Below are 20,435 nucleotides of genomic sequence, written 5' to 3' on the forward strand. Positions count from 1 at the left end.
GAGAGTGCTAGGTCTGATGACCTCTTGCATTTCAAGCGTTCAGTGGAGCCAATTTCACTCGAGGGTGTTACAGCGAGAGATCCTTTCCAAATGGGAAGGAAGAGAAGAGTCATTGGATGACAAAATGACTATAACAAGAGAAGTAAAACATTCCCTGTCTTGGTGGATCAACATCTCAAATCTACAGCAGGGCAAACCCTGGAGAATGTCGCCATGCATAAAAATAACTATGGTTGCAAGCCTCAGTGGTTGTGGAGCTCACATTGACTGTCGTTACCTTCAGGGTACATGGCCCTCATCAGTGCGCAACTACTCATCAAACTTCAGAGAACTCAGAGAACAGTTTGGGAAGCGCTGAGCAGATCTCATCGGCAGCTCAGCAACCTTCATGTCAGAATATTCTCCAACAATTCAACTACAGTATACTTCCTGCTACATCAGGGGGGTCAGAGGCACCGTCATCTACAAGACATAACAAACACAATATTCTCCTGGGCAGAACTCAATGTAAGATCCTTAAAGGGAACCTGTCACCCCCAAAATTGATGATGAGGTAAGCTCACCGGCATCAGGGGCTTATCTACAGCATTCTATAATGCTGTAGATAAGCTGCCGATGTTACCTGAAAGAGGAGAAAAAAAGGTTAGATTAATCTCACCTAGGGGCGTTCCCGCTGCGGTCCGGTCCGATGGGTGTCTCAGGTCCACTCCGGCGCCTCCTAGCTTCATTCCATGATGTCCTCTTCTGGTCTTCACGCCGCGGCTCCGGCGCAGGCGTACTTTGTCTGCCCTGTTGAGGGCAGAGCAAAGTACTGCAGTGCGCAGGCGCCGGAAAGGTCAGAGAGGCCTGGCGCCTGCGCACTGCAGTACTTTGCTCTGCCCTCAACAGGGCAGACAAAGTACGCCTGCACCGGAGCAGCAGCATGAAGACAAGAAGAGGACGCCATGGAATGAAGATAGGAGGCGCTGTACCGGACCTGAGACGCCCATCGGAGCGGGACCGCCCCTGGGTGAGTATAATCTAACGTCTTTTTCTCCTCTTTCAGGTAACATCGGCGTTTTATCTACAGCATTACAGAATGCTGTAGATAAGCCCCTGATGATGGTGAGCTTACCTCACCATCGATTTTGGGGGTGACAGGTTCCCTTTAACGGCGGTACATCGGAAAGGCGAAAAGAACCAAGTGTTAGATTTTCTCAGCAGGAAGAAAATACAACATGCAGAATGGGCCTTAAATCAAGAGGTCTTTACACATCTTACCGACATCTGGGGTTTCCCAGAGATGGACTTGTTCGCTTCAGGAATAAACTCAAAAACAAAACACTTCTTCTCGTTGAATCCAGGAGACAACCCGACGGCAGTAGATTCCTTAGCACAGGACTGGGATATGGAGCTGGCATACGCCTTCCCTCCTCTGCCCTTAATACTGAGAGTTCTGCGGAAGATCCAAGAGAGTCATACAACAGTTATTCTAATAGTGCCGTACTGGCCCAAGAGAAGCTGGTTCCCGTTATTGAGACAGATGGCGTTAGAGGATCCAATTCTCCTACCATTACAACAGAACTTCCTGACACAGGGCCCTCTTGTTCATCAGAATCTAGAGTTCCTACAGCTTTCAGCCTGGATCCTGACAAGGAGATCCTGAAATTGAGAGGCCTGTCAGTCAGTCATATCTACCTTACAACAAAGTAGAAAGTCTGCCACCTTGGCCATATATCTTAAAGTCTGGAAAAAATTTTGTTCACAGGCCCAGTATCCCTTAAACAGGAACCTAATATTCCTCAAGTTCTAGATTTTCTTGAAGCTGGTTTCGACAAAGGTCTAAAACCCAATACACTGAAACTTCAAATCTCAGCTCTGGGCTCCTTCTTTGATTACCATCTGGCAGAACACCCCTGGGTGGTAAGGTTTATTAGAGCCACTCAACGTATCAGACCTACAATACGCAGTTCCGGCCCCCCTGGGGACCTAAATTTAGTCTTGAATAATTTACGGGAAAATCTTTGTGAACCTCTAGACCAAGCAGATCTCAGATCAGTAACACTTAAAGCGTTTTTTCTGGTGGCAATAACCTCAGCCCGACGTATAGGAGAGATCCAAGCCCTTTCCATAAGAGACCCATATCTGAGGATCCAGGAGGACTGTATCATCTTTAAGATGGATCTGGCCTTCCTTCCCAAAGTGGTAACTGACTTTCATAGAAGCCAGGAAATAGTATTGCCCATCTTCTGTTAGTACCATAAAAATGAGAAAGAGCGTGCTCTCCATTCTTTGGACGTTAAAAGAACAGTCCTATAATACCTGAAGCTCACAGAAGGCAGGAGACTAGATTCAAATCTCTTCGTCCAGATGGCAGGGAAAAATAGAGGAAAGAAGGCATCAAAAGCCACCTTAGCTAGGTGGATAAAATTAGCCATTTCCACAGCATATACCTCGGCAGGAAAGATTCCGCTGGAAGGCCTTAAGGCTCATTCACTGAGAGCAGTCTCTGCTTCATGGGCAGAGTGTGCTGGGGCTTCCATGGATCAAATTTGCTGGGCCACAACTTGGTCCAGAATAAATACTTTCTGTAGATATTACAAACTGTACGTTCTGCCAAACCAACAGACTGCCTTTGGGAAGAAAGTCCTGCAAGCAGTAATCCCGCCCTAATAGGAGTTATTTGGTACTTCTCCTGGTGGTGCTGTCAGGAGGGACATCCTGGAAAAGTAGGAATTAGTCCTACCGGTAATGTAGTTTCCAGGAGTCCATCCTGACAGCACTCCTTATATTCCCTCCCATATATTTCCTATCTAATGTGGTGTAAAACATTTGTAATGGAAATTCAATAAAATGGCGTTGCATCCATCCTGGTGTGGTACTTGAAAAAGACATTGAAGGGTGGAGGTGGAGAGGGGCTATTTAACCTCTTCTGTGTTTCCTGTCCCTATCAAGGATATGAAGGACAACCTCCTGGTGGTGCTGTCAGGATGGACTCCTGGAAACTACATTACCGGTAGGACTAATTCCTACTTTTCTGCTTATTAAAACGGACACCTCTGCTTATGTGCTCATTCTTAATAATGATCAAAAATGTTCTGAAGCCAAAATGCTACCTTTAAAAACTTCAACTCCTCACACAAAGAACAAGCCCCTACTTGGGTCCATCATCTGTCAATTGAAATATATTGTGTTTCTATGCCACAGGAAAAGAAAACAAGGTGAAGTCTGCTCTTTCAAATATAAGCACAACCTGGGCACAATGTATTGGACAACCAAGATGAATTCCTAAAAGGATCTAAGTTCCACAATGTGGCCACTTGTGTGGATTTTTGCTGTTGTAGAACAATTGGGCTTTTACAAAAGGCCCTGTGTACTATTCCAGCCAAATCTGCATTCCAAAAATGAAATGGGTCTCTTTCCCTTCTGAGCCATGCCGTGTGCCACAACAGTAGCTCCTGATGACACATGGGACATTGACATAACTCGGGTGCAATTGTGGTGCAAATTGTGGCGTTCTTTTTATTTTGTTACTTGTCCAAACTAAAATTTGGAGGGTAAAGCAACAATTTATTGCAAGAAATGTAATAATTCAGTTTCACTACCAAATGCTCTAATGCTCCGTGAAACACCTGTGGGTTCTAAAACCACACTTCACTCTTAGATAAATAACTTGACTGGTTACTATCCAAATTGAGGATCACTTGTTGGAGATTCTATTTTAGCACTCCAAAAGACAACGCTCTTTCCCTTCTAACCCCTGTCATGTGCTCAAATAGTAATTTCCGGCACATAGGTTATTGCCATGCACGGGAATGCTGTAACAAAATGTGAGGTCCATATTCTCCTATTTCCCCTTGTTAAGTTAAAATTTTAGGGACAATGCAACATTTTAGTGGAAAAACATAATTGTTTGTTTTCACACCCCACTGTTACAGAAGTCGGTGAAGCACTTGTGGGTTCAAAATGTCCACAACAACCCTAAATGAAAAGTGTCATTTTTCAACATGGGGTCAACTTGTGAGGTATTTCTGCCACCCCTTGCATGCTGTGTGCTCACCCTGTATGAGATATTGCCTTGTTCAGGAAAAATTGCTTAGTAGACCTTGGTATTTTTTCCTCTTACGGTTTGTGAAACTAAATAAAAATTGAGTCTTAGGCTTCAGTGAAAAAAAGCTCATTTTTTCTCTCCCTTTGTTAGTTCATGTGATACAATTGAAGGGTTAACAAACTTTCCAAATGCAGTTTAGAATTATTTGAGGGGTCAGTTTTAAAAATAAGCTATTGTTTGAAGGTATGCTGACATACAAGTCCCTCTGTCACTTCAACAATGAAGTGGTCCCCCCCAAAAAAAATTGTTGAAAAATTGCTGCCATATTTTTAATCTTTCTAGCATCACATCATAAGAAAATAAAAAGATGTTTTTAAAAATGATGCTGGCGTAAACTAAACACATGGTTAATGTTAATATCTATTTTGTATGATATGATTTTCCTGGTGTATTGGCATACAAATTCACATTTTAAAAGCTACTAAATATTTTGCTAGAAATCAGATATTTTCATGTTCATAAATGCAAAAAATATTGATAGAAGTTTGCTACTAACATAAAGTACAATGTGCCATGAAAAAAACGTAATCTCTACATAAAGTGACACATGTCAGCATTGAAAAATCTGTCCTGCTCAGTTGTGTGAGAGAGAAGGGATTACTATGCGTATTTGGCAGCATGTCCATTTCTATCTATCTATCTATCTATCTATCTATCTATATATTATATATACCCTAACTCTTCTTTTTTTGTACATTCAAGAAAACGATTTGAGCAGCAGCAAAAGTTGTTAGAAGAAGAAAGAAAACGACGACAATTTGAAGAACAGAAGCAGAAGTTAAGATTGCTAAGCAGTGTGAAGCCCAAAGTAAGATTTTAGATTTGTAGTTGTATAAGCTGTATGTATCCTCTCTTCAGCTCTAAACTGTGAAATAGAACAAGTAAGAAGAATAGTTTTTTGAGTACTCTCCATAAAATCTGTTTCTCGTAGTCTTCATTGAGGGACAAAAAACCATGGGGAGACACAACCATGGCATAGTCTGCTGCCTCTGGAAGGCTGACGCAATTATTGCAGTTTAATTAAAATTGGTCCCTCCCCTCCCAAAGGCTTATGCTTACCTGTAACGGTTGTCCATTCGGCCTTTAAAACAATTGGTGATGGCATCTAATATAATCCATATTTCATGTGTTGGAATCGATTGTATGTATACAATGCAATCACTGTGGGTTCCCTAATTATCAGCCTAGCAGTGGAAACAGCTGCATCCTGATGGTAATAGTTGGTCAATTACATACCGTATATACTCGAGTATTAGCCGAGATTTTCAGCCCAAATTTTTGGGCTGAAAGTGCCCCTCTCGGCTTATACTCGAGTCACGGTCGGCGGCAGGGTCAGCGGGTGAGGGGGAGAGGGCGCTGAGGCATACTTACCTAGTTCTGGCGATCCTGACGCTCCCCCTGCCTGTCACATGGTCTCCGGGTGCCGCAGCTCTTCCCCTGTTCAGCGGTCACGTGGGACCGCTCATTAGAGAAATGAATATGGACTCCACTCCCATAGGGGCGGAGCCGCCTATTCATTTCTCTAATCAGCGGTGCCGGTGACCGCTGATAGAGGAAGAAGCTGCGGCACCGAAGACCAGCTGTCCGGGGGAAGGAGCGGGATGCCGGGAGCAGGTAAGTATCGCATATTTACCTGTCCACACGCCGGGCGCCGCTCTGTCTTCCCGGCGTCTCTCTCTCCACACTGACTGTGCAGGTCAGAGGGCGCGATGACGCATATAGTGTGCGCGCCGCCCTCTGCCTGATCAGTCAGTGCGGAGAGATGCCGGGACGGGACGCTGAGGAGCTGCAAGCAAGAGAGGTGAGTATGTCTTTTATTATTTTTATTGCAGCAGCAGCAGCACAGCTTTCTATGGCACATCCTATGGGGCAATAATGAACGGTGCAGAGCACTATATGGCACAGCTTATGGGGCAATAAGGAGCGGTGCAGAGCACTATATGGCACAGCTATGGGGCAGTAAGGAGCGGTGCAGAGCACTATATGGCACAGCTATGGGGCAATAATGAACGGTGCAGAGCACTATATGGCACAGCTTTCTATTGTACAGCTATGGGGAAATAATGAATGGTATGGAGTATCTATTTTTATTTTTGAAATTCACCGGTAGCTGTTGCATTTTCCACCCTAGGCTTATACTCGAGTCAATAAGTTTTCCCAGTTTTTTGTGGCAAAATTAGGGGGGTCGGCTTATACTCGCGTCGGCTTATACTCGAATATATATACGGTAATTGTCCTGATGATAGAGGGCAGCGGAAGGCTGATCGTGACAGAAAGTTAACAGCTGTGAATGTGCACGAACCCCTCGGAGGTGATTTTTGACAGTACCCAAAAATCCGCTTGTCTTGTTTGTCTTATTGGGGGATGCGGAAACATGGTATGTCCTAAAGCAGTCCTTAGGGTGGGAGAATAATAAATATCATACTGTTGCCACCTAATTTTTCTGTATTAACTCAAGTGGAAGTCTTGGCTACTGCCGTCTGCAGTGTCTTCCTATCTAGGCTCTCAACTAGATGGTACCTGACAAAAAGAAGGCAAAACATTGTCTTCATTAAGGTAAAAACTCAAAATGCCCTTCGGGAGGAAGGATGGAACTAGCCTCAACACTGTCTTATCCTGATGCAGAATAAGGTGAGGCACGCAGGAAGCAAGAGCTGTCCGCTCCAAAACCCTCCTGATAGAAGTAGTGGCTATAAGGAAAGCTACTGTGTAAGAAACAAAATGTGTAGAGACCTCTCTGATGGGCTATAAAGGTGGAGACTGAAGGGTCTTCAAAACAAGATAAAGGTCCCAAGGACCTAGAGGTGTCAGATAGTGTGGTCTAGTGTGCGCTACCCCTTGGGTACAAATTTTATCCTGGGCTTTAAATGCCAGATTCTTCTGAAATAAAATAGTCAGGGTGAATACCTTATCCTTTGCAACGGAGTGTTTTTGGTTTTACTGTGCTCTTTTGTGTCTTCTGATCCTTGAGGGAGTTAAGCGTCAGCCTTAACTCCAAACCGGAGTTTAAGAAGAACAGTGCTGGCAAAGAAAAAGACATTGTCGAAATACTGGTAGACTCACACCAATAAAAATAAGCCTTCCAAGTTCGATGGTAGACTTGCAACGAGGATGGCTTTGGGCTCTAATCATAATTTGGATGACTGACTCAGACCAAACACCCTCAAAATCGCAGCTTCAAAAGCGATGCCGTCAAATTGAATGATTAAATTTTGATGATAGAACAGACCCTATAACAGAAGACCTGGGTGACCCGGGATTGTTCATATAACATCTAGCAGGAGATTGACATCTGAATACAAGACCTCTGAGGCCAGTCTTGAGCAATGAGTGACTGAAACCCCTTCTGCCATGATCTTGAGAAATCTGGGTAGAGGTGGAAAAAAGTAAGGCAGAGAGAACTGGAACTGCCTGAGGGGGTCCCAGCATCTTGCCACAAACTTCAGCGCCTTGTGGATTAACATTGCTGCAAGCAGATTGACATCCAGTGTACCCCACTGCTGACAAACCTGCCTGAACACTTCTGTAAGAAGAGCCCACTCTCCTGTCGCTATCTGTTGATGACTCAAAATGTCTGTCTCCCAATTGTCCACCTTGGGTATATGAACTTCTGAGATTACAGGAACCTTCTTTTCAACCCATTTCAAAATTCTTTTGACCTCTGCCATGTTTGTGTGACGGTTTGTATGGGCCACTCCTGTGGAGTTAACTGATTGAATCCTGATCGGCAACCCATGGTCAAAGTGCTGCCAATGTAGTCGTGTCAGACTGACAGCTCTGAGCTCCAGAACATTGGAAGAATGCTCTCCTGGCTGTTCCAGACCTCCTAAACCATCAGGTGACTAAATACTGCTCCCCAACCTGTAAGACTGGCATATGTGTTGAGAACCTGCCACTGATTGGGGCGACCGTGAGTTAACAGGTGAGATCTCAACCACAATCGGAGAGACTGACGACAGCTGAAGGGGAGAAGAATGGACCGATCCAGGGACTGTATCGACCTGTCTTAAGCAGTCAGCAGTGTGTTTTGTAGAGGTTTCTACTGAAATTGAGCAAACGGAACTGTTTTGAATGTTGCCAACATTTTTCCCAAAATTATCTTGCAAAAACCCGAGGGAATGTCTGTTGGATGCTTCAAGGTTCTGATGGAAGACTGCAGTGTACTTCTCTTCGTTGGTGTTAGTTTTGGAAATGAAAATTTAGAGGGTGACTCCATAATTTTTACCCTATGCTTGGTTAAAAAAAAGTAACCATTACTGACTACCACATTTTTTGTTCTTGATTTGTTTTAGTGTTTCTTTAAGCCAGAAAGTTGCCTTTTGAAATGACTTTAGTTTTGTGCCATATCTGTGATCTGCTTTTTTTTCTACAAAATTAAACAACTGAATGAACATCCTCCAAGGCCGATGATTGATTACATCATTTTTGCTAGGGGTTATATAATGGGGGAAAATGGAATTTTAAAGTTAGTTTTGTTGGAGTCTGTGTTGCTGTTTCTTGCACCAAATGCATTAAAATGTTGCATGCTGTTTGATAACATTTAATATAAGATATCGCTCAAATGTTGACATCATCCCTTACTCGAAGAGAATTGTGACTTTAAAGGGAACCTGTCACCCCCAAAATGGCTGGTGAGGTAAGCTCACTGGCATCAGGGGCTTATCTACAGCATTCTGTAATGCTGTAGATAAGCCCCCGATGTTACCTGAAAGAGGAGAAAAAGACATTAGATTATACTCACCCAGGGGCGGTCCCGGTGCGGTCAGGTCAGATGGGTGTCTCCGGTCCGCTCCGGCGCCTCCCATCTTCATTCCATGACGTCCTCTTCGGGTCTTTACACCGCGGCTTCGGCGCAGGCGTACTTTGTCTGCCCTGTTGAGGGCAGAGCAAAGTACTGCAGTGCGCAGGCGCTGGAAAGGTCAGAGAGGGCCGGCTCCTGCGCACTGCAGTACTTTGCTCTGCCCTCAACAGGGCAGACAAAGTACGCCGGAGCCACGGCGTAAAGACCCGAAGAGGACATCATGGAATGAAGATGGGAGGCGCTGGAGCGGACCGGAGACACCCATCCGACCTGACCGCACCGGGACCGCCCCTGGGTGAGTATAATCTAACGTCTTTTTCTCCTCTTTCAGGTAACATCGGGGGCTTGTCTACAGCATTACAGAATGCGGTAGATAAGCCCCTGATGCCGGTGAGCTTACCTCACCAGCCATTTTGGGGGTGACAGGTTCCCTTTAAAAATTAATGAATCTGGTATAATCTTACTTGCCTAGCTTACAGTGTTCCCTTTCCAAACTACCTTTTAAAAATGTTAAGATTGGTGTAGAATCACATGCCCCAAATCAGCAACTTTTGTATGTCCTAAACAGATACACAAGCCGCCCATAATGTAGTGTTGATAACCTGCCCCATTTTACTTTTTTTTAAAGTAATATTAAAGGAGTCTTATTGAAGTCATATGGTCTTTCTTGCCATGACAACAAAAAACCCACAATAATAATAGTCACCTCCCAGAGATGCTGGGTCTCAAACTTGCGTTACATTGTTATTAGAGATGGGCGAACCCAAACAGTAAAGGTCGGCTCCCGTACCGAACACCTACTGTTCGGGCAGAGACTACACCAGGAAATCCGCTGATAATAACAGTGAGAGCAGGAGCGGCTGATGGGAGTATTCATCAGTCGGCTCCCGTGCTGCAAATAAAGGCTGGTTATCAAGGCTGACAAGGCTGGTTATCAAGAATAGAGGGGTTAGGGTTGCAATTTGGGTTAGGGTTAGAATTAGGGTTGCAGTTAGGGTTAGAATTAGGCTATGTGCACACGGTGCGGATTGGCTGCTGCGGATTCGTGGCAGTTTTCCATCACGTTTACAGTACCATGTAAACCTATGGTGAACCAAATCCGCTGTGCCCATGGTGCGGAAAATACCGTGCGGAAACGCTGCGTTGTATTTTCCGCAGCATGTCAATTCTTTGTGCGGATTCCGCAGCGTTTTACACCTGTTCCTCAATAGGAATCCGCAGGTGAAATCCGCACAAAACACAATAGAAATCCGCGGTAAATCCGCAAGTAAAACGCAATGCGTTTTACATGTGGATTTTTCAAAAACGGTGCGGAAAAATCCGCACACGCATCCGCAATGTGGGCACATATCCTTAGGGTTAGGGTTGGAACTAGAGTTAGGGTTGGAATTGGGGTTAGGTTAGAATTAGGGTTAAGATTACGGTTAGGGGTGTGTTGGGGTTAGGGTTACGGTTATGGTTATGGTTGGGATTAGGGTTAGGGGGTGTGTTGGGGTTATGGTTGTGGTTAGGGGTGTGTTGGGGTTAGGGTTGTGATTACCGTTATGGTTAAAATTGGGATTAGGGGTGTGTTGGGGTTAGTGTTGGAGTTAGAATTGAAGGGTTTCCACTGTTTAGGCACATCAGGGGGTCTCCAAACGCGACATGGCGCCACCATTGATTCCAGACAATCTTCCATTCAAAAAGTCAAATGGTGCTCCCTCCAGAGCCCCGACGTGCGCCCAAACAGTGGTTTACTCAAACATATGGGGCATAAGCGTACTCAGGAAAAATTGCACAACAACTTTGGGGGTCTAATTTATTTTTGTGGGAAAAAAAAGATTTTTTATTTTCATGGCTCTGCGTTCTAAAATTCTGTGAAGCGCTTGGGGGTTCAAAGTGCTCACCACACATTTAGATAAGTTCCTTGGGGGGGCCTAGTTTCCAAAATAGGGTCACTTGTGGTGGGTTTCTACTGTTAAGGCACATCAGGGGCTCTGCAAACGCAACGTGACGCCCGCAGACCATTTCATCAAAGTCTGCATTTCAAAACGTCACTACTTCCCTTCCGAGCCCCGACGTGTGCCCAAACAGTGGTTTACCCCCACATATGGGGTATCCGTGTACTCAGGACAAACTGGACAACAACTATTGGGGTCCAATTTGTCCTGTTACCCTTGTGAAAATAAAAAAAATGCGGGCTAAAAAAATCATTTTTTTGAGGAAAGAAAAATGATTTTTTATTTTCATGGCTCTGCGTTATAAACTTCTGTGAAGCACTTGGGGGTTCAAAGTGCTCACCACACATCTAGATAAGTTCCTTGGGGGGGTCTAGTTTGCAAAATGGGGTCACTTGTGGGGGAGCTCCAATGTTTAGGCACACAGGGGCTCTCCAAACGCGGCATGGTGTCCGCTAACGATTGGAGCTAATTTTTCATTCAAAAAGTCAAATGGCACTCCTTCCCTTCCGAGCCTTGCCGCGTGCCCAAACAGTGGTTTACCCTCACATGTGAGGTATCTGTATACTCAGGAGAAATTTCCCAACAAATTTTACCATCCATTTTATCCTGTAGCCAATGTGAAAATGAAAAAATTCAGGCTAAAAGAACTTTTTTGTGGGAAAAAAAAGTACTTTTTCATTTTTACGGATCAATTTGTGAAGCACCTGGGGGTTCAAAGTGCTCACCACACATCTAGATAAGTTCCTTGGGGGGTCTAGTTTCCAAAATGGGGTCACTTGTGGGGTTGCTCCAATGTTTAGGCACACAGGGGCACTCCAAATGTGACATGGTGTCCGCTAAAGATTGGAGCCAATTTTTCATTCGAAGTTCAATTCAAAGTCAAATGGCGCTCCTTCTGAGCCCTGTCGTGCGCCCAAACAGTGGTCTCCCCCCACATATGGGGTATCGGGGTACCCAGGACAAATTGTACAACTTTCGGGGTCCAGTTTCTCCTTTTACACTTGGGAAAATAAAAAAAAAAGTTGCTAAAAGATAATTTTTGTGACTAAAAAGTTAAATGTTCATTTTTTCTTTCCACGTTGCTTCTGCTACTGTGAAACACCTGAAGGGTTAATAAACTTCTTGAATGTGGTTTTGAGCATCTTGAGGGGTGCAGTTTTAGAATGGTGTCACTTTTGGGTATTTTCAGCCATACAGACCCCTCAAACTGACTTCAAATGTGAGGTGGCCTAAAAAAAAATGGCTTTGTAAATTTTGTTGAAAAAATGAGAAATCGCTGGTCAAATTTTAACCCTTATAACTTCCTAGCAAAAAAAAGATTTGTTTCCAAAATTGTGCTGATGTAAAGTAGACATGTGGGAAATGTTTTTTATTAACTATTTTGTGTCACATAACTCTCTGGTTTAACAGAATAAAAATTTGAAAATTGCAAAATTTTCCCCAAATTTCCTTTTTTTTCACAAATAAACGCAAAAATTATCGACCTAAATTTACCACTAACATGAAGCCCAATATGTCAGGAAAAAACAGTCTTAGAATCGCTAGGATCCGTTAAAGCGTTCTTGAGTTATTACCTCATAAAGGGACACTGGTCAGAATTGCAAAAAACGGCCAGGTCATTAAGGTCTAAATAGGCTGGGTCATGAAGGGGTTAACTACCTCATCCGGCGGAAATGCACTCATCGCTGACCCCCGGGGGTCAGCGATGCGTCAGCATGACAACCAGAGGTTTCATTGAGACCTCTATTATTGTTGATGCCGGATTGCTATTAGTGCCACCCTGTGGTCGGCGTTCATAGCAAAGCTGTAATTCTGCTGCATAGAGGTGATCCGTGCATCACCTCTGTGTTAGCAGAGGCAATTGAGTTGTGCCAGCTTCTAGCCTCCCATGAAGGCTATTGAAGCATGGCAAAAGTAAAAAAAAAAAAGTAAAAAAAAAAAATGAAAAAATAAAAGTTTAAATCACCCCCTTTTTGCCCCATTAAAATAATAAAAAAATCAAATATACACATATTTGGTATCGCCGCGTTCCGAATAGCCCTATATATATATATATATAATTGTCTAAGGGTTTTTCCGTCTGTCTGTCTGTCCTGGAAATCCCGCGTCTCTTAATTGGTCGAGGCCGCCAGGCCTCGACCAATCAGCGACGGGCACAGTATCGACGTAGATGTCATAATGGTTGCCATGGCGACGATGATGTCATAAAGGTTGCCTCGACCAATCAGCGACGGGCGAATTCTGGAATCATCATTGTCCATATACTACGGGGACATGCATATTCTAGAATACCCGATGCGTTAGAATCGGGCCACAATCTAGTATATATATATATATATATATATATATATATATATATATATATATATATATATATATATATATATAATATACGGTATATGTATGTATATATATATATATATATATATATAGGATTAACCTGATCGCTAAACAGCGTAGCGAGAAAAGTATTTGAAACGCCAGAATTAGGTTTTTTTGGTCGCCGCAACATTGCATTAAAATGCAATAACAGGTGATCAAAAGAACATATCTCCACCAAAATGGTATCATTAAAAACGACAGCTCTGCATGCACAAAATAAGCCCTCACCCGACCCCAGTTCACAAAAAATGGAGACGCTGCGGGAATTGGAAAATGTCGCTTTTTTTTTTTTGTTTTTTTTTAGCAAGTTTGGAAATTTTTTTCACCACAAAGATAACAAATAACCTGGAAATGTTTGGTGTCTATGAACTCGTAATAACCTGGAGAATCAAAATGGCAAGTCCGTTTTATCATATAGTGAACCTAGCAAAAAAGCCAAACAAAAAAACAAGTGTGGGATTGCAATTTTTTTGTTTGCAATTTCACTGCACTTGGATTTTTTTTCCCGTTTTCTAGTACGTGACATGCTAAAACCAATGATGTCGTTCAAAAGTATGACTCGTCCCGCAAAAAATAAGCCCTCACATGGCCATACTGACGGAAAAATAAAAAAGTTATGGCTCTGGGAAGGAGGGGAGCGAGAAACGAAAATACCCAGGGTCATGAAGGGGTTAAACCCCCCTCCCCTGAAATATCACATGGTCATATGTATTCAGACCCTCAGTGTGGAGTGGAAGCACTCTTTTGAGCTAGTACAGGCATGAGTCTTCTTGGGAATGATGCAGCAAATTTCACTCCTGGATTTGGAGATCCTATCCAGTTTCGTCAGGTTGGATGGTGAACGTTGGTAGACAGCCATTTTCAGGTCTCTCCAGAGATGCTCAATTGGGTTTAGGTCATGGTTCTGGCTGGGCCAGTCAATATTGGTCACAGAGTTGTTCTGAATCCACTCTTTTGTTATTTTAGCTGTGCGCTTATGGTAATTATCTTGTTGGAAGGTGAACCTTCGGTAAAGTCTGAAGTCCTAAGCATTCTGGAAGAGATTTTCATCCAGGATATCTTTGTACTTGGCCGCATTCATGTTTCCTTCAATGACAACCAGTCGTCCTGTCCTTGCAGCTGAAAAACATGCCCATAGCATGATGCTGTCACCACCATGTTTCACTGTTGGGATTGTATTGGGCAGGTGATGAGCAGTGCCTGGTTTTCTCCACACATACCACTTAGATTTATCACCAAAAAGGTCTATCTTCATCTTATCAGACCAGAGAATCTTATTTCTCATAGTCTGGGAGTCCTTCATGTGGTGTTTTTTTTTTTTTAGCAAACCCTATGCAGTCTTTCATATGGCTTGCACTGAGGAGAGGCTTCTGTCGGCCGCTCTGCCATAAAGGCTTGACTGGTGGAGGGCTGCAGTGATAGCTGACTTTGTGGAACTTTCTTCCATCTCTCTACTGCATCTCTGGAGCTCAGTCACAGTGGTCTTGGGGTTCTTCTTTTACCTCTCTCACCAAGGCTCTTCCACGATTGCTCAGTTTGGCTGGACGCCCAGGTCTAGGAAGACTTCTGGTGGTCCCAAGCTTCTTCCACTTAAGGATTATGGAGCCACTGTGCTCTTAGGAACCTTGAGTACTGCAGAAATTCTGTTGTACCCTTGCCCAGATCTGTGCCTTGCCACAATTCTGTCTCTGAGCTCCTTGGCCAGTTCTTTTGACCTCATGATTCTTGTGATGGTGTGATATGCTATGTGGGTATCATTTTTGTGTATATTTCTATTTTACTGATTATCATGGTGTTACTGTATCTTGTAGGATGAGTTGTTATTTGCCATCTGATATTCTCCCCACAGTTCTGTATTGTTATCTCTCCACAGGGTCAGTGAATAATGTTGTTTGCTAATATGCTAATGACATGTTGACCTAGCTTGTTGAAACAATGAGCCCCTGAGATCTTCCCCCTCCTGGCCTGTGAATGAGGGGGGAGATTTGTAAATATCAGGGCGGTGAGACACAGAGATCAGTCTTGTGTGGAACTTTGGTGTGAAGAGCATATCAGAGAGAAAGAAGGGAATATGGACTGTTATCTTCTGTGCTGGATTGTTGGACTTTTATCCTGTTACTGAAATGCATTCGTGTTCTGGAATATTTTATCCTTTGTGTGATGGATCGTATATATGGACCTTTCGTGTTTTGCCTAAATAAAGGTCTTGGAATTGTTCACTATTCTCTTGCTCTGTTGATTGTGTGATACCAGAGAAAGAACCCGTGACAACTGGTGGCAAGCAGCGGGATCAACAGAGCGTAACCTAATGGAGAACCGCACACAGAGTGAGTACAGAAATTGGACTGTATCCAGTTTACAGGAGAGAGCCAGAGACCTGGGCCTGAACTACCAGGGACTGAAGAGGCCTTAATCGATCTACTGGTGGGTGCTAGCCAGAACGCCTACTCCCATATGTCTGAAGGACGAGCACTGGAGACGAGGACCCCCACCCCAAAAAGCCAGTGGGTGGTGTGGTACGAAGAAGAGATGGTGGTTTTGGGCCCAGGCGTCTCTCAGGAGTACAAGGAGGAAGCTGCCCGCCGGACACAGCGGAGACAAGAAGCAATGGAGCTTGAAAGAGGGAGTAACGCAATGTGGAATGTAAACTCAACGATCCGGGAGCCTGTATGGATCACCTGGACAGAGTTTAAGCCATTTGATGAGGCTTCCGGAGATGTGGAGGGGTTCTTCAAGGACTTTGAGCAGCAGTGTGCTGTGATGGAGGTGCCCCACTCTGGCTGGATGCGTTTGTTAGTGGGACTCCTGAACGGTAGCCTGGCGGAGGCTTACCGAACCATTGACTCCCAGCGGAATCGGGATTATAACATTGTTAAGCAGACTATCCTGGATTGCCATGCTATCACCCCATACTCATATAGGGCCAAGTTCCGAGAGCTCCCATGCACTACGGGGGGATCGTTTAGGATGTATGCACATAAGATGTCCCAGGCATGTCGGAGATGGCTGGAAGCAGAAAACACCTTTGCTGTGGAAGATGTTATACAGGCGTTCCTTATAGAACAATTTCTTGCCAAGTGCCCTGCAGAGGTACGGGAATGGGTCCGGGAGCGCACGCCGTGCACCGTGGATAGAGCTGCAGCTCTGGCTGATGAAGCCCTTACTATCCGACCGCAATGGAGGAGGCTTCTGGACAATGAACCACAGCCTTTGACCATGCACCGTCCCCCTCTGATTATATCTGCCCCTCCACACAGCCGCAGGCCAATGACAATCACAGCTCACAATCCTGGGCCCCAACAGTTCCGACCACGACCTGGGGTATCACAGAGAGGAGATGTTACGGGTGTGGGCAACCTGGACATATGCAGTCTGGCTGTCCCTCAAGGATTCGGAGGGTGCCCCACGCAGCCCCACCTCGTCCAGTGCATCTTGTGCACTCCATCCCGCCTGAGGAAGAGGAACCCCCCCCACCAGAGTGGACCACCGACCACGGCACCATAGATACCCCTCCTGGAGTGTACGGACTCCGGCCTTTGTCCATCAGAAATACACAGCAACGGCATTGCCACCTGCAGGATGTCTTAATTGATGGATACAAAGTGTCGGGATTTAGAGACACAGGGGCATTCCTGACTATCGCTGACCCCCGTGTGGTTCGACCTGAGGCAATTCACCAGGGCCCGGGAATTCCCATTGTCCTGGCGGGGGGTGTCCGCAAATATATACAGAGAGCTTTGGTACGTTTGGATTTCGGTTTTGGAGGAAAACTGTGTTTTGGCGTTATGGGAGGACTTCCTGCAGATATCCTCCTTGGAAATGACATTGGGGTGTTGCAAAGTCATTTTGTGGGAGCAGAAGGTCCGTGGGCCTCTCCTTCTTCTGAAAGAACTAATTTGATGGAGATATCGCAGATACCGTAATGCCCATCATTCCCTACGTTCTAGAGTTCAGAGACTGTCTCGCCCAGCTAGCTACCTTGGCTGATGAACATCAGCAAACGGCCCAGTCCAGTCAAAAAGCCTGGTATGACCATAATGCCAGGACCCGGGAATTTATGGACAAGTGCCCATGATTATTGCAACCCCTGCCACTGTACAAGGAACTATAAACAGTGGAGCAAAGTGGACTAAAGTGAGCAGGCCAGAGGTCTGTGTAGACCTAATGGCGTGCTCACTTATTATGAGGGGGGAGAGGTTGTGATGGTGTGATATGCTATGTGGGTATCATTTTTGTGTATATTTCTATTTTACTGATTATCATGGTGTTACTGTATCTTGTAGGATGAGTTATTTGCCATCTGATATTCTCCCCACAGTTCTGTATTGTTATCTCTCCACAGGGTCAGTGAATAATGTTGTTTGCTAATATGCTAATGACATGTTGACCTAGCTTGTTGAAACAATGAGCCCCTGAGACCTTCCCCATCCTGGCCTGTGAATGAGGGGGGAGATTTGTAAATATCAGGGAGGTGAGACACAGAGATCAGTCTTGTGTGGAACCTTGGTGTGAAGAGCATATTAGAGAGAAAGAAAGGAATATGGACTGTTATCCTCTGTGCTGGATTGTTGGACTTTTATCCTGTTACTGAAATGCATTCGTGTTCTGGAATATTTTATCCTTTGTGTGATGGATCGTATATATGGACCTTTCGTGTTTTGCCTAAATAAAGGTCTTGGAATTGTTCACTATTCTCTTGCTCTGTTGATTGTGTGATACCAGATAAGGAACCCGTGACAATTCTCATTTGGTCTGACATGCACTGTGAGCTGTGAGGTCTTATATAGACAGGTGTGTGCCTTTCCAAATTAAGTCCTATTAGTTTAATTAAACACAGCTGGACTCCAATGAAGGAGTAGAATAATTTCAAGGAGGATCACAAGGAAATGAACCGCATGTGACTTAAATATGAGTGTCTGAGCAAGGGGTCTGAATACTTATGACCATGTGATATTTCAGTTTTTTTTTTATATTGAATTTTCAAAAAATTCCACATTTGTTTTTTTTAGTCAAGATGGGGTGAAGAGTGTACATTAATGTAAAAAAAAATAACTTGTTTGAATTTACCAAATGGCTGCAATAAAAGAGTGACAAATTTAAAAGGGTCTGAATACTTTCCGTACACACTGAATGTAGAGATCAATATGTATTCAAAACATTTAGTTAAGATATACTGTATATGTTCAAAGAGGAGGCAGCACTTCATACCTGCAGTCAGAACGTGGAAGATTTTTATATATATATGATATTATATATGTAATATACTAGCTGAAGAGCTCGGCGTTGCCTGGGCATAGTAAATATCTGTGGTTAGTTATAGCACCTCACTTCTCTTATTTTCCCTTCACCCCTCTCATTTAGCACCTCACTTCTCTCATTTTCCCCCTCACTCCTCTCATTTCCCCCTAACACTTGTCATTTCGACCTCACATCTGTCATTTTCTGATCACTCCACTATTTTCCCTCACTCCTCTCATTTTGCACTCACACCTTTTCATTTTCACCTCACACCTCTCATTTTCCCCTCAGTATATATGTTTGTCATCTCCCTTATATATAGTATACACCTGTATGTCATCTCCTGTATATAGTATATACCTATGTCATCTCCTCCTATATATAGTGTATACCTGTATGTCATCTCCTGTATATAGTATATACCTGTATGTCATCTCCTGTATATAGTATATACCTGTATGTCATCTCCTATATAGTATATACCTGTATGTCATCTCCTCCTGTATATAGTAAATACCTGTATGTCATCTCCTCCTGTATATAGTATATACCTGTTTGTCATCTCCTATATATAGTACTAGCTATTGAACCCGTTCTACGCCCAGGTGGTGAGCATTTATATTGGTATATGGTCTCCATCCTGGTATGTGTTGCTTCCATCCTGCGCCCTAATCTTGTCATGTACTGCTACCATCTTGCGCCCCCATCCTGTCAAGTGCAGCCCCCATCCTGTTTTGTGTGCCTCCATCTTGTGATGTGCTACTGTCTTCCTGAGCATTCATCCTGTCACGTGCTCCCATCCTGTACCCCAATCCTGTCATGTGGTGGTCCCATCCTGTACGCCAATCCTGTCATGTGGTGCTCCCATACTACACCCCCATGCTGTCATGTGCTGCTCCCATCCTGCGCCCTCATCCTGTCTTGTAGTGCTTGCATCCTGCACCCACATGCTGTCATGTGCTGCTCCCATTCTGCGCCTCCATTTTGGTTATGTGCTGCTCCAATCCTGCGCCCCATCTTTTCATGTGCTGCTCTCATCCTGCGCCCTTATCCTGCCATGTGCTGCTCCTATCTTGTGCTCCCATCCTGTCATGTGCTGCTCCCATCCTGTCATGTGCTGCTCCCATCCTGCACCCCCGTTCTGTCATGTGCTGCTGCCATCCTGCGCCCCCATTCTGTCATGTGCTGCTCCCATCCTGTCATGTGCTGCTGCCATCCCGCGCCCCCATTCTGTCATGTGCTGCTGCCATCCTGCGCCCCCATTCTGTCATGTGCTGCTCCCATCCTACCCCCCCCGTTCTGTCATGTGCTGCTCCCATCCTGTGCCCCCATGCTGTCATGCACTGCTCCCATCTTGAGCCCCCATTCTGTCATGTACTGCTCCCATCCTACGCCCCAGTTCTGTCATGTGCTGCTACCATCCTGCAGCCCCATTCTGTCATGTGCTGCTCCCATACTGCGCCCCCATTCTGACATGTGCTGCACCCATCCTGCGCCTCCATTCTGTCATTTGCTGCTCCCATCCTGCTCCCCCATTCTGTCATGTGCTGCTTCCATCCTGCACCCCCGTTCTGTCATGTGCTGCTGCCATCCTGCACCCCCGTTTTGTCATGTGCTGCCCTATTCTGTCATGTGCTGCTCCCATCCTGCGCCACAGTTCTGTAATGTGCTGCTCCCATCCTGCGCCACCGTTCTGTAATTTGCTGCTCCCATCCATATGCCACATACGCTGCTCCATTATGGTTGTTGGCCCCCATAAGATGCTCCATAGTATATGCCTCATATGCTGCTCCATTATGGTTGATGGCCCCAATAAGATGCTCCATAGTATATGCCCTGTATGCTGATCCATAAAGGTTGATGGCCCCCATAAGATGCTCCATAGGATTATATGCCCTGTATGCTGATCCATAAAGGTTGATGGCCCCCATAAGATGCTCCATAGTATTATATACCCTGTATGCTGATGCAATTAAAACAAAAC

At 44.7% G+C, this 20,435-nt stretch overlaps 1 protein-coding gene across 6 annotated transcripts in view; it reads left to right on the forward strand.

Annotated features, from left to right (window-relative positions):
- Positions 1-20,435, forward strand: part of SYNRG (synergin gamma) — a 488,500-nt gene that overhangs the window by 77,273 nt on the left and 390,792 nt on the right. For all 6 annotated transcript variants that reach the window (XM_077295517.1, XM_077295512.1, XM_077295514.1 and 3 more), the window contains exon 5: positions 4,793-4,898. In XM_077295517.1, the coding sequence (XP_077151632.1) occupies positions 4,793-4,898 (106 nt within the window). The remainder of the gene's footprint in view (positions 1-4,792; positions 4,899-20,435) is intronic.

This window comes from Ranitomeya variabilis, chromosome 3 (assembly GCF_051348905.1).
Source record: "Ranitomeya variabilis isolate aRanVar5 chromosome 3, aRanVar5.hap1, whole genome shotgun sequence".
Classification (NCBI taxonomy): Eukaryota; Metazoa; Chordata; class Amphibia; order Anura; family Dendrobatidae; genus Ranitomeya; species Ranitomeya variabilis.